This window comes from Dendrobates tinctorius, unplaced genomic scaffold (genome assembly GCF_039654945.1).
Source record: "Dendrobates tinctorius isolate UK_male_01 unplaced genomic scaffold, ASM3965494v1 ptg000143l, whole genome shotgun sequence".
Classification (NCBI taxonomy): domain Eukaryota; kingdom Metazoa; phylum Chordata; class Amphibia; order Anura; family Dendrobatidae; genus Dendrobates; species Dendrobates tinctorius.
In genome coordinates this window covers 1,332,480-1,347,427 of record NW_027361810.1, presented here as the reverse complement: position 1 = coordinate 1,347,427, position 14,948 = coordinate 1,332,480, and the positions used below count along the sequence as shown (strand labels likewise).

The 14,948-nt window shown below is 48.8% G+C and overlaps 1 protein-coding gene across 5 annotated transcripts in view; it reads right to left on the bottom strand.

Moving 5' to 3' along the window:
* The window catches only part of HSPBAP1 (HSPB1 associated protein 1), a 52,755-nt gene that overhangs the window by 24,044 nt on the left and 13,763 nt on the right, over nt 1-14,948 (bottom strand). For 3 of the 5 annotated variants that reach the window (XM_073545288.1, XM_073545285.1, XM_073545289.1), the window contains exons 2-3: nt 5,442-5,627; nt 3,874-4,058 (exon numbers count right to left, since the gene is read on the bottom strand). In XM_073545288.1, coding sequence (XP_073401389.1) covers nt 3,874-4,058; nt 5,442-5,627 — 371 coding nt within the window. Of the gene's footprint in view, nt 1-3,873; nt 4,059-5,441; nt 5,631-14,948 lie in introns of all 5 variants that reach the window. The other 2 variants (XM_073545287.1, XM_073545290.1) reach the window with 2 other exon arrangements.

The following is a 14,948-nucleotide window of genomic DNA, read 5'->3' as shown; positions in this document are numbered from 1 at the left end:
AGACGGGCGATCACCAGATACTGACGATGGAGGAGACGGGCGATCACCAGATACTGACGATGGAGGAGACGGACGGTCACCAGATACTGATGATGGAGGCGACGGGCGGTCACCAGAAACTGATGATGGAGGCGACGGGTGGTCACCAGAAACTGATGGAGACGGGGCTCACCAGATACTGATGATGGAGGAGACGGGCGGTCACCAGATACTGATGATGAAGATGATGGGCGGTCACCAGATACTGATGATGGAGGCGACGGGTGGTCACCAGAAACTGATGGAGACGGGGCTCACCAGATACTGATGATGGAGGTGACGGGCGGTCACCAGATGCTGATGGGATTTACATTTCTCTTTCCTGCATTCAGTAAAAATAACTTATTAACCCTTTCATATAAGACAGCTTTTTCTGCATATATAAACACAGTCTATACAGCAAATAAAGAATTAACCCCATCCTTCCAGCACTCCAGTACTAGCACTAATAGTTCATGCAGGAGCAGTGGACCCCCTGCCCGAGGCTGCAGGGGCAGTCAGTTGCTTCGCTCGGGGAAGGATCCTCGGTAATTACAGACATGGAGCGACGGCTCCTGAAGAGCAGAACAGCGGGGATCTCGGGAGTCACAGAATGGCCTTGTGCGACAGATCACAGATGTTCTCAATTTCCCACAGAGGATGGTGGGGAAGATAATGATCACACAGCAATGACGCGGACGATGATCACGATTCTCTACATAACAGGAAAAGATGGAACGGTTCGATGCACCGCGGTCGCTGCGACGTGGACGACTGAGGATCCTTCAGTGGAATTCTGGGGTGGATTCTTCAATGGCCTTGTATGAAATATCATCTGGAGGGCCCGAGACTGTGAATATTATGATCTGTGGGGCACGGACCTCGATATGATAGAACCATTTGTACCAAGGTCCAACCCCCATTGATCTCTCGCTCTTCACCATCTTTGATTTACTGTTTCTTCCATAATAAAGTTCACAAAGACCAATAAAAATGTAAAACGTCATCGACTGATCATCAATATCTGCGACCCGTCTCCCCCGACTGCTGTCAGTGTTCAGCCTGGTCTGCATAAATGTGAGAAGGACCCCAGATACCGAAAACACAAAGGTGACATTACAGAGGAAAAGAAGGGGATTCACCAAACGTCACCTATGAAATCAATACTACAAACAGCCAAAATAAAAAAAATCACTCCAGAGCTGCGCTCACTATTCTGCTGGTGCAGTCACTGTGTACATACATTACATTACTGATCCTGAGTTACATCCTGTATTATACTCCAGAGCTGCACTCACTATTCTGCTGGTGCAGTCACTGTGTACATACATTACATTACTGATCCTGAGTTACCTCCTGTATTATACCCCAGAGCTGCACTCACTATTCTGCTGGTGCAGTCACTGTGTACATACATTACTGATCCTGAATTACCTCCTGTGAGTTACCTCCTGTATTATACCCCAGAGCTGCACTCACTATTCTGCTGGTGCAGTCACTGTGTACATACATTACTGATCCTGAGTTACCTCCTGTATTATACCCCAGAGGTGCACTCACTATTCTGCTGGTGCAGTCACTGTGTACATACATTACATTACTGATCCTGAGTTACCTCCTGTATTATACCCCAGAGCTGCACTCACTATTCTGCTGGTGCAGTCACTGTGTACATACATTACTGATCCTGAATTACCTCCTGTGAGTTACCTCCTGTATTATACCCCAGAGCTGCACTCACTATTCTGCTGGTGCAGTCACTGTGTACATACATTACTGATCCTGAGTTACCTCCTGTATTATATCCCAGAGCTGCACTCACTATTCTGCTGGTGCAGTCACTGTGTACATACATTACATTACTGATCCTGAGTTACATCCTGTATTATACTCCAGAGCTGCACTCACTATTCTGCTGGTGCAGTCACTTTACATACAGAATACAGCTTGCCGGTTGCAGAGCTCTCATCCCTCCTGGGCTCTGTAGTCCGCATTCAGTAGCGGTGGCACACTGCAGCCTGTATATCACACTAATCCTGGTCTCTCGGCTCTCGGTAATTAAGCAGCAGTGGCCGGAGAAGACGCTAACAACATAATGGACTGTAAACTACATTAGTGGTCGGCGGCGGCTCAGGAAGGAGATTAGAAATGTTCAGGGTCAGAGCACAGAGCAGACACCGTGCACAGAGCAGACACTGTGCGCCGACGCTCAGCCACGCAGGAGAACGGCAGCACAAATAGGATGTTAGTGACAGGAGGAGACGGCAGCCGCTCACCGGAGCAGAACCGATCGCCCCCGTGATGATGTCATACACCCGCCATCTTTGTCAGGAGTCACACGAGACTGCGCATAATTACAGAAATAGAATTATAAGTGCAGGGAGGATTGTCGGACCCGACCATTATTAAGATTGGCCAGAATTTGGACCGGCGGTGCCGCCTGAAGCGACCAATCACAGCTCTCGGAAAACTTTTCTATTAGTTTTGAGAGTCTCTCCGCGAGAAACGATCGTATTTAATGCGTCGCCCGCGACTCACTTCTGTTTATTTCAGACAAGTTACTAAAAACGCTGAAAACCTCTTTCCTGATTTGTTCTTGACGCCAGATTTTCAGATGAGGTAAATCACTCCGAGAAAGTGGAAGGAGAAGAAAACGCATTAAGAACGAGGAAGGACGTTCCGTCCATTCATCAAGGTCGCGCTCGTTATCATCAGCCCGGAACGCGCTTATCTGTGCTGACGACTAATTGTCTTTTTATTCTCCTCTGGAGATAACGCGATGTTCGGCACACGGCCAAAGTCAGCCCATGAAACCGCGCGGAGGAGGCGGCCATGTTGGGCCCGGTGCTGCGGGGGTTAACAGCCGATGCCAGGTCTGATAGAATGAAATCAGGATGACGGCAGAACATTAGGATGCAGGATGGCGCTCATCGAGAGGGATAATGGAACCATTACCTCGCCTGGTGGCGAAGATAAACGGAGCAATCGCCGCGAGAGCCGCGCAAATGGCCCAATCAATCAGGGCCGGCACCGCATCTCCCGGAACATCACCGGAACACGGCGGCCTCCCCGATCACAACCGCGGTGGACACACGGCTCCATCATTAACAAGACCCCCGTCACCGCTCCTTCCTGAGGAACGCTCGTACTCACCTGGTGCTTGGAGGGTCTGCGGACCACCGGAAAAACAAGCAGGTGCTTACACAGTGATAGGACAGGAGCAGGTGCCAGAGAGGTCAGGACGGCGCATGGTAAGTCTCACAGATTCGCTCACCCTGCGCCTCCAGGGTCATGAACAACATTGGAGCTGGAGGAGGCCGACAAGACTACGGGACGGCCGGTACGGACGCAGACTACGGGACGGCCGGTACGGACGCAGACTACGGGACGGCCGGTACGGACGCAGACTACGGGACGGCCGGTACGGACGCAGACTACGGGACGGCCGGTACGGACGCAGACTACGGGACGGCCGGTACGGACGCAGACTACGGGACGGCCGGTACGGACGCAGACTACGGGACGGCCGGTACGGACGCAGACTACGGGACGGCCGGTACGGACGCAGACTACGGGACGGCCGGTACGGACGCAGACTACGGGACGGCCGGTACGGACGCAGACTACGGGACGGCCGGTACGGACGCAGACTACGGGACGGCCGGTACGGACGCAGACTACGGGACGGCCGGTACGGACGCAGACTACGGGACGGCCGGTACGGACGCAGACTACGGGACGGCCGGTACGGACGCAGACTACGGGACGGCCGGTACGGACGCAGACTACGGGACGGCCGGTACGGACGCAGACTACGGGACGGCCGGTACGGACGCAGACTACAACGTAGCTCACCTGCAGCATGTCAGGTCGGTCCTTGAATAAAAGTGCCAGGTACTTGTAGTCCGCGTATGCCCAGGACTCCGCTCCATCAAACTGGCCGAATGGTCCGGACGCTTTCTCAGAAATCCCACTGACCCAGTCCTGGAACTGAGCGATGGTCGCATCAACGTAGTCACAGCGAGTCTCAAACTGCGGCTCTAAGAGAAGACAACAAGGGACAGGATGAGATGCATGGCTCAGCATCCGGTATCACACAGGATAGGATTAGATACACGGCTCAGCAGTCAGTATCACACAGGATAGGATTAGATACACAGCTCAGTCAGTATCACACAGGATAGGATTAGATACACGGCTTAGCAGTCAGTGTCACACAGGATAGGATTAGATACACGGCTCAGCACACGGTATCACAGGATAGGATCAGATACAGGGCTCAGCAGTCAGTATCACACAGGATAGGATTAGATACACGGCTCAGCAGTCAGTATCACACAGGATAGGATTAGATACACGGCTCAGCAGTCAGTATCACACAGGATAGGATTAGATACACAGCTCAGGACACGGTATCACAGGATAGGATTAGATACGCGGCCCAGCAGTCAGTATCACACAGGATAGGATTAGATACACGGCTCAGCAGTCAGTATCACACAGGATAGCATTAGATACACAGCTCAGCAGAAGGTATCACACAGGGGAGGAATAGATACAGTAGAACTAAGAAGCAGTGAAGTTGTATCAGTGACTTTGGCTTAGCCTCAATGTCTTTTTTTTTACCTGCTATATACTAAAATCTAACTCCATCTTTTGCTGTTCTATTCTTTCCCTCATGCTTTACACTACAGCTCTATTTCCTCAGATAGGCTGCAAAAGATCATCAGTAATCAGAGCATATAAAAGTCATCACAGTAAGGACTTCAGGTAACTAAACCCCCAGAGAGAAACAACAGGTGATTAGGAAGGTGCTGCAGACTGACTAAGAGGAGAGGCCCGGCCACACCCACCTTGGGCCCGACCCAACAAGCTGAGGAGTGTTATACATTTCTTGGGGAACACAGTTTTTTTCTACAGTTTGGAGACGATTAGCAGGTGGATCTGCTGTGACTCAGCACCATCAATGTCTCCTTCACTAGAATCTCTAATCCTCCGCCATTCTGTGTTCCCGAGTGTTAAGCTGGAGACGGCAGTAAAGATCGGTGCCATAATACCTCCACAATCTAACGCCGTTACAATGTGTTCTCTGGAGCAGTTTAAGTCTTTTAATCTGCCGTCATAACCTGTCATTAGCGGTGGAGGTGACATTACTGGCGCAGTCACCGCATAGTAGCACTAATGGCTCCGGAGCTGCTGATCGAGCTGCACTTGAGAAGCCTAGCTCCACATCACAGAACAGAGGAGGCAATTCATTATTCTGGTAAAGGAGCTCATTAATGGCGATGAGTCACAGCCGGACTCACGCCACTTAAAAGGGATATTTAGAAGATCCTCTCCAGGCATCAGAATTGTGAATGCAGCTCTGGATGCGAGTGGTGGCGCAGCAGACACAGAAGATGTCATTAGATCTGGATCGTTACCTTTCTCCACTTTCCTCTCTCCGATCCTGAATCTCAGCATCTGATCCCGTAACACGTCACACAGGCGGGGGAAGGTCCAGCGTGCCGCTGGCCAGTCATCAGTCATACCAAGGACCACCGCCGGACACGTTGCCCCGAAGATCAGATCTCGCGCCTCCTCAGGTGTGAATGGTTTTATATTGGCAGCTGCTGAAGAAAATCTCATGAATGAATGAAATTTATCAGGCGCCTGCAGTAATTTCAGCCAGAAAGAAAATGTATCTAATAATATAAAAGGTTTCCTCTTCTCTGTTTGCTGTCAGTGAATGGAAACATTATTGCTAATGTAATTAATGCATCTAATCTCTCGCTGAGACATCTGGAGGTTGTTACAGTTGTATCCAGGAGACACAATCCTGAGCAAAACATCGCAGCACAAACCACACAGTGCTACACTGTATCAGCGGAATCGGACTCTGCCCTGGATACATTGTATCAGCGGACTCTGCCCCTGGATACATTGTATCAGCGGACTCTGCCCCTGGATACATTGTATCAGCGGACTCTGCCCCTGGATACATTGTATCAGCGGACTCTGCCCCTGGATACATTGTATCAGCGGACTCTGCCCCTGGATACATTGTATCAGCGGACTCTGCCCCTGGATACATTGTATCAGCGGACTCTGCCCCTGGATACATTGTATCAGCGGACTCTGCCCCTGGATACATTGTATCAGCGGACTCTGCCCCCTGGATACATTGTATCAGCGGACTCTGCCCTGGATACATTGTATCAGCGGACTCTGCCCTGGATACATTGTATCAGCGGACTCTGCCCTGGATACATTGTATCAGCGGACTCTGCCCTGGATACATTGTATCAGCGGACTCTGCCCTGGATACATTGTATCAGCGGACTCTGCCCTGGATACATTGTATCAGCGGACTCTGCCCTGGATACATTGTATCAGCGGACTCTGCCCTGGATACATTGTATCAGCGGACTCTGCCCTGGATACATTGTATCAGCGGACTCTGCCCTGGATACATTGTATCAGCGGACTCTGCCCTGGATACATTGTATCAGCGGACTCTGCCCTGGATACATTGTATCAGCGGACTCTGCCCTGGATACATTGTATCAGCGGACTCTGCCCTGGATACATTGTATCAGCGGACTCTGCCCTGGATACATTGTATCAGTGAATCTACCCTGGATACATTGTATCAGTGGAATCTGCCCTGGATACATTGTATCAGCGGACTCTGCCCTGGATACATTGTATCAGTGGAATCTACCCTGGATACATTGTATCAGTGGAATCTACCCTGGATACATTGTATCAGTAGAATCTAAGACACAACAAGAAAACAGATTTGCAAAAATACTCTGCAGTAAAATATATGACAGTAATCAGCAAGTGCTGGATAACAAATACCGGGTATTTAGTCGATGTGTTTTTTTGCAAAAAAATGTATACCAAGCTGCTTCACTGCGTCAAGGTAACCCGTATTGAAGCAGTCCCTATCTAATGTATTTAAAACCTGAACATCTGAACAGTGTCTAAAATTAACAGGATTCGGACAGGCGCTTCTTAGTATGGGCTTGTGGTGCAAGACAGCTCTTTTGTGCATGCCACACAAGAGAGGGGTGGGGTCTCTGAAACCATGCTAGGCAAGGAAAAAACGGATTAAAACACATGTGACATGCACTAGTGTGAACAAGTCGGTAAGACAACGTTCACACCACCCACTAACTGAGACACAACAAGAAAACAGATTTGCAAAAATACTCTGCAGTAAAATATATGACAGTATCAGCGGAATCTGCCCCTGCCTGGATACATTGTATCAGCGGAATCTGCCCCTGCCTGGATACATTGTATCAGCGGGATCTGCCCCTGCCTGGATACATTGTATCAGCGGGATCTGCCCCTGCCTGGATACATTGTATCAGCGGGATCTGCCCCTGCCTGGATACATTGTATCAGCGGGATCTGCCCCTGCCTGGATACATTGTATCAGCGGGATCTGCCCCTGCCTGGATACATTGTATCAGCGGGATCTGCCCCTGCCTGGATACATTGTATCAGCGGGATCTGCCCCTGCCTGGATACATTGTATCAGCGGGATCTGCCCCTGCCTGGATACATTGTATCAGCGGGATCTGCCCCTGGATACATTGTATCAGCGGGATCTGCCCCTGGATACATTGTATCAGCGGGATCTGCCCCTGGATACATTGTATCAGCGGGATCTGCCCCTGGATACATTGTATCAGCGGGATCTGCCCCTGGATACATTGTATCAGTGGGATCTGCCCCTGGATACATTGTATCAGCGGATCTGCCCCTGGATACATTGTATCAGTGGAATCTGTTCTGGATACATTGTATCAGCGGGATCTGCCCTGGATACATTGTATCAGCGGAATCTGCCCTGGATACATTGTATCGGCGAAATCTGCCCTGGATACATTGTATCAGCGGAATCTACTCTGGTGGATACATTGTATCAGTGGAATCTACCCCTGGATACAATGTATCAGTGGAATTTACCCTGGATACATTGTATCAGTGGAATCTACTCTGGTGGATACATTGTATCAGTGGAATCTACTCTGTTGGATACATTGTATCAGTGGAATCTGCCCTGGATACATTGTATCAGTGGAATCTGCCCTGGATGCATTGTATCAGTGGAATCTACTCTGGTGGATACATTGTATCAGTGGAATCTACCCTGGATACAATGTATCAGTGGAATCTACCCTGGATACACTGTATCAGTGGAATCTACCCTGGATACACTGTATCAGTGGAATCTACCCTGGATACACTGTATCAGTGGAATCTACCCTGGATACACTGTATCAGTGGAATCTACCCTGGATACACTGTATCAGTGGAATCTACCCTGGATACACTGTATCAGTGGAATCTACCCTGGATACATTGTATCAGTGGAATCTGCCCTGGATACATTGTATCAGCGGAATCTGCTCTGGATACATTGTATCAGCGGAATCTGCTCTGGATACATTGTATCAGCGGAATCTGCTCTGGATACATTGTATCAGCGGAATCTGCTCTGGATACATTGTATCAGTGGAACCGCTCTGGATACATTATATCAGCGGAACCTGCGCTGGATACATTGTATCAGCGGAATCTGCTCTGGATACATTGTATCAGCGGAATCTGCTCTGGATACATTGTATCAGCGGAATCTGCTCTGGATACATTGTATCAGCGGAATCTGCTCTGGATACATTGTATCAGCGGAATCTGCTCTGGATACATTGTATCAGCGGAATCTGCTCTGGATACATTGTATCAGCGGAAACTGCTCTGGATACATTGTATCAGTGGAATCTGCTCTGGATACATTGTATCAGTGGAATCTGCTCTGGATACATTGTATCAGCGGAATCTGCTCTGGATACATTGTATCAGTGGAATCTGCTCTGGATACATTGTATCAGTGGAATCTGCTCTGGATACATTGTATCAGTGGAATCTGCTCTGGATACATTGTATCAGTGGAATCTGCTCTGGATACATTGTAACGACTTCACTCCTCCCAGAAGAGAAGCCGAGTTCTGACAAATTTACTACATTTTAACCTAAAACATTATGGAAAAAAAAACACACCAACCCTGCATCTGCTCATATTTGGCGCAAATTTGTTTTTACGGCATTAGGTTCAGGCGAAGAGGCTCTAACTTTTTGAAAAGGGGGTGCGCGCTTCTCTCCCCCCAGAATCTACGTTAAAGCAATGTTCCATGGATTCTGGTCTCGGTCAATGGGATTTTCGCTGCTCAGAATTTTTTATTGCAAAATCCCAAAAGCAAAATCACTGAACAAAGGAAAGTGAAGCTGAACGTGCAGTCGCCTCGAGTTTATGGTCTCCTCAGAGGCTGCGTGTAATGACGGCGATATGGTCACTGCCAGGGCTGATTTACAGCGAGAGATGCTTCAGTGTTAACGGATCTTGGATTGGCGCTGCCCACAATAAAGAAGTGATAAATCCTTTATTGTCTTCCAGAAGCCGTAACTAGGACGACGATCAATGGAACATGGGAAAACGTCCCGACAAAACATCCGCTGATTAACTAACGTCTGAGCCCAGACAGCTCCATAAAGTGCTCATCCTGGACGATGGGCTCCCGGGCGTCATTACAGGGACCGATGCCGAGACTCCGCGACACAAGAAGCCTCCCCCAATGGAAAAACGCCGAAATCTGACATTAACAACATGCTAATGACTGTGGATGAGAAAGATGGCAATCGTAAAACCACAGCGGCTTCATAACAGAGCAAAACCGCCACAGACAGAAGGACTGACAGATCTACAGACCGAGCACATACAGAGCACAGCTGATGAGAGACCCCAGAACACGGACCGACATCCATGGGAAGCTGAAAGTAAAACTCCTGTCCACCTCCATTATACACTGAGATATAAGCAGACACCTCCTGTATTATACTCCAGAGCTGCACTCACTATTCTGCTGGTGCAGTCACTGTGTACATACATTACTGATCCTGAGTTACATCCTGCATTATACTCCAGAGCTGCACTCACTATTCTGCTGGTGCAGTCACTATGTACATACATTACATTACTGATCCTAGGTTACATCCTGTATTATGCTCCAGAGCTGCACTCACTATTCTGCTGGTGCAGTCACTGTGTACATAGAATCGTAGAGTTGGAAGGGACCTCCTGGGCCATCTGGTCCAACCCCCTGCTCAAAGCAGGATTCGCTAAATCATCCCAGTCAGATGTCTGTCCAGCCTCTGTTTGAAGACTTCCATTGAATGAGAACTCACCGCTTCTCGTGGCAGCTTGTTCCACTCATTGATCACTCTAACTGTCAAAAAGTTTTTTCTAATATCTAATCTGTGTCTCCTCCCATTCAGTTTCATCCCATTACTTCTAGTCTTTCCTTGTGCAAATGAGAATAAAGTTGATCCTTCTACAATGTGACAGCCCTTTAGATATTTGTAGACAGCTATTAAGTCTCCTCTCAGTCTTCTCTTTTGCAAACTAAACAATCCCAAATCCTGCAACCTTTCCTCATAAGACAGGGTTTGCAGACCGGTCACCATTCTGGTTGCTCTTTTCTGAACTTGCTCCAGTTTGTTGATGTCTTTTTTAAAATGTGGTGCCCAAAACTGGACACAATATTCCAGATGAGGTCTGACCAAAGAGGAGTAGAGGGAAATAATGACTTCACGTGATCTAGACTGTATGCTTCTGTTAATACATCCTAGAATTGCATTTGCTTTTTTTGCTGCTGCATCACACTGTTGACTCATATTCAGTCTGTGATCTATTAGTATACCCAAGTCTTTTTCAAATGTGCTGTTGCTTAGGCCTATTCCTCCCATTCTGTATATGCTTTTTTCATTTTTATTGCCCAGATGTAGTACTTTGCATTTTTCCCTACATACATTACATTACTGATCCTGAGTTACATCCTGTATTATACTCCAGAGCTGCACTCACTATTCTGCTGACTACAGTTGTATAGCTCCCGGTTAGAGATGAGCGACTTTCCCTTTTTTCGGGTCGAGTCGGATTCGGACCACCCAACTTTCGCAAAAGTCGAGTCTAACGCAATCGGCCGATTATCATGAAAAGTTGAAGGCCGACTGAAACACGAAACCCAATGTAAGTCAATGGGGAAGAAAAGTCGGCAGTGAGTGGAGGACAGGAAGCACACCTACAGTGCCCATTTTAATGCCAAAAACATCAATTCTTATTCCTTAAGCTTGTCAATCTTAATTTACTTTATAATAGTTAGGCATTGAAAACTGTGGGTTATTTGGCTAAAGTTGTGGGGGGGGGGGGGGGAGGAGGGCTGGCTCCAGATTTTCGTGGGCCCAGGGCCAAAGAGTTTCACTGGGCTCCTTTAACACATGCCACAATTCATGATCCTCTGATACGGCAGAGAAATAGCGGTATAGTACAATGAAAAATACTTCACTTCTTAGATCTCATGACTGATATCCATTTTAAATTCTCCAATAGCGGACAGTATATTCCTCCATACAGTATTATGGGCACCGCATAGTGCACCATACAGAGTAATGAGGCCCATATATTTCTCCATACAGAATTATTGGTCTCATATAATGTTTAATACAGTATATGATGAGCTCCACATAATGCAACAGTATATGTTGGTCCCCATGGATGAAGCTCCAGTGTCTTATGGGCCCAAATAATGCTCCATACTTAATGGGCCCCATTTCTAATGTTCCAGTGTATAATGAGCCCTGTAAATGCTGCTCCAGTGTCTGATGTCCCCCATTTGGAAAGCTCCAGCATATGATGGGCCTCACGGATGATGCTCTAGTGTACGATTGGTCCAAATAATGCTCCATATATAATCTGCCCCATTTACAATGCTCCAGTATATGATGGGCCCCATGGATGATGCTCTAGTGTCTTATGGGCCCAAATAATGCTCCATATATAATGGGCCCCATATCTAATGCTCCAGTGTATAATGGGCCCTGTCAATGCTGCTCCAGTGTCTGATGTCCACCTTTGGAATTCTCCAGTGTATGGTGGGCCCCATATATCATTCTCCAGAGTATAGTGCTCCCCAAAAATTGCTCCCAAACCTTAAAACAATTAAATATGTCTCCTCGCTAGGGATCCCCTGTACTCTGGACTCCTTGTCGTCCCCATCTTCCCTCTCTCTGCACTTGGACTGTTTAGGCAGAGGGCGTACAGATGTGATGTCATCGCGCTCTTTGACCAGAATGTCACTGTCAGGAAATGCGGAAGACGTCACGGCGGTGGAGCAGGGAGAGGTAAGTATTTCAACTTTGCAAGTGCTGTGATCCTGAGCAAGCAGGGGGGGCCCACTCGTTGGCGACGGCACTGGCACAGGGCCCCTCATAGAACGGCGGTGTGTCTGACGCGGGTGGGCCCTCCCACCGGCAGACACTTTTGCGTACTATGAGGGGCCCTGTGCCAGTGCCATCGCCCATGAGTATGCCCCCACCTGCTCAAGGAACCTGCACTTTCATCTGCACCTTCCTCTTTGTCACCGTGTAAGGTGGTATAGTATGCGGGAAGGGGAACCTGAGTTTCATCAGGGTCAGATTCTGGCAGTGTAGAGTGTGAGGGGAATGTAGTGGTCTGGGTCAATGTACCAGCAGATTCATCGAGCAGTGGCTGGGCATCAGTGCACTTGTGGAGCTCCGAGGAGTACGGTCGCCACAGTGGCATTACCTTCCTCCTAGGGAGTGTGATGTCATGCTTGGGAGCAACGAAGGATCTCTCTAGCAGTTAAACCAACACACAACACATTTCCCACTCCAGGCCAGCAGCGAGACCTCTGAACCTGACTGCTGAGGAGCTGCTCTCTGTGGTCGGGAGGAGGGAAGTTAGGGCAGTCTGTGAAGGGAAGTGTGTGGACGTGAGAAGGGGAGCTGGAGGATGAGCAGAGTTAAGGCTCACTCCTAGCTGGAGCGCATGGTCTGGATTCCGGTCTCCGAGTTTATAGGGACACTGACGGTCCTGCAGCAGAAACCGGAGGAAGTAGCAGCTGTAAATGCTCTGTTCCCAACTAAGGCTCGGAGGCCCCAGCAGCGATGTGTGTGAGCCAGAAGGAAAAGGCTACGGCTGCCTGCCTGCCATACGAGAAAGTTCCAAAAAAGTCAACAGGGGGAACTTCAGTGAACTCAGTACTGCGAGTACCTCAGATGAGCGCTAGAACGGAGGCCACACTACCTACCTGCAGAGAGAGAATTACTAATTTTCTTCCAGGCTGACCAACTCCTTCTCCATCTGTACTCTGGGTCCTGGATGGCACTTACCAAGTACAGGTAAAGGAACTGCACGACTGTGTCTGTCCTCTTTCTCCTGCGCCTGGCGCACGGCTCTGCTACATCCTGCACTGCACACCATCTACCAACTCTTTCATCTGCCCTGCGACTACAGCCCTACCTGTGCAGGTCTTCTACATCTTAGCTGCACCACAACATCTGTCCCACAGAAGCGACACTGCAGCGCGGGTCAATCTGATCAGAAACCACAGGTGGCGTCACGTATCATTCACCTATAAACGTTATTCACCCCTTTACATGGACGCCCAGGGCCACGGAACGGGTCACCACCACCGTGACACATCCCTGTGAGACACCGGCCCGGTACCGATTAACCCCACTGCCCTGGCTGGCCACCCACACTCCATGTCAGATTCATCTTGGACTGGGGAATTCACAATTTGACTTGATAACCCAGGCATGGTATGTGAGAAAGAGCTACATGGACTAATGTGAAGTGTGGCCTGCTGCCTCATTCACTTTTGGTGGGGGTGAAGGACACAAGGAAAGGGGTTGTTCCTGACCAGGAGCCGGCACTTGATGACTCAGTGCTTTTATTTTTTGAAACTTCAAAAGAGGAGGCGATAGAGCTGGAGGCTGTGTCAGCAATGTAAGCCAAAAGTTGTTCCTGAAGCTCCGGCTTTAAAAGCGGTTTACCTACTCCCAGAAAAGGGAGCCTTCGAGGCCTTGTGGAGCCAGACGATGACAAAGGCTCAACACCTCCTGCCTTAGGTGCTATGGTGCTTTTGCCACTACCAGCAGATGCACCACCACCACCATCAGTACCAGCTGGCGACCCCTGCCCACGTCCACGGCCTCTTCCACCATACTTCCTCATTTTTGGGAAAATGTACCAAAAATACCACCAGCTATATGGTACTGTAAAACAAGGTACAAGGTGTAATATAGTATTGGGGAGAATTTGAATCTCCCTAGAGATTTTAGGAGGCTGACAATGATGCTCTCAGTCCAAGTATGGAAGCAGGCAGCCTAATAAGCAGGACTGCTGCACACAAGAGGGTGGAAAAATGAACGCTTGGTAACTGTGCAGAAAAGAGGAAGAAAAGTATTAAGCAGTTTTTAGAGCAGTGTGCAAACAGCAATGCAGCTATCAGGGAGCCTTATAAGGCAGCCTAATAACCAACAGAGCTGATGCACCAAAATATAGACTCCCCCGTCACTGCACACAAACTGTTGTGTTGTATAGTGAAAATCGCTACCAGCAGAAGCAGTTTGTTTTTTTTTTTCCTTCACTTAAACACTCTCCCTATTGAGAACGAGCAGCAGCAGCTCTCCCTATGCTAAGATCAGCAGAAGTAAGATGGCGGTCGGCATGCACGCCCTTTTATAGCCCTTGTGACGCCACACAAAGCCAGCTAATCACTTGCATGCCCTTCTCAAAGACGGTGGTGACCGCTGCCCATGTCATCGCGTTGCCCACAGTGTGTGTCCTCCATCTTTGGCTGAAAAAGGGCGCTGGAAGCATCATGGCCGACTTCACGCTATGGTCGGGTCTCGTTTCATGAAACCCAACTTTAGCGAAAGTCGGCGACTTATGAATTTAACCGACCCGTTTCGCTCAACTCTACTCCCGGTGATTCGTGATCGGTGCAGGACAAGTCCTTGGTAGTTAATGATTTCTTACACCTGTCAGTCAGTGGTTTTTGGCATTATTT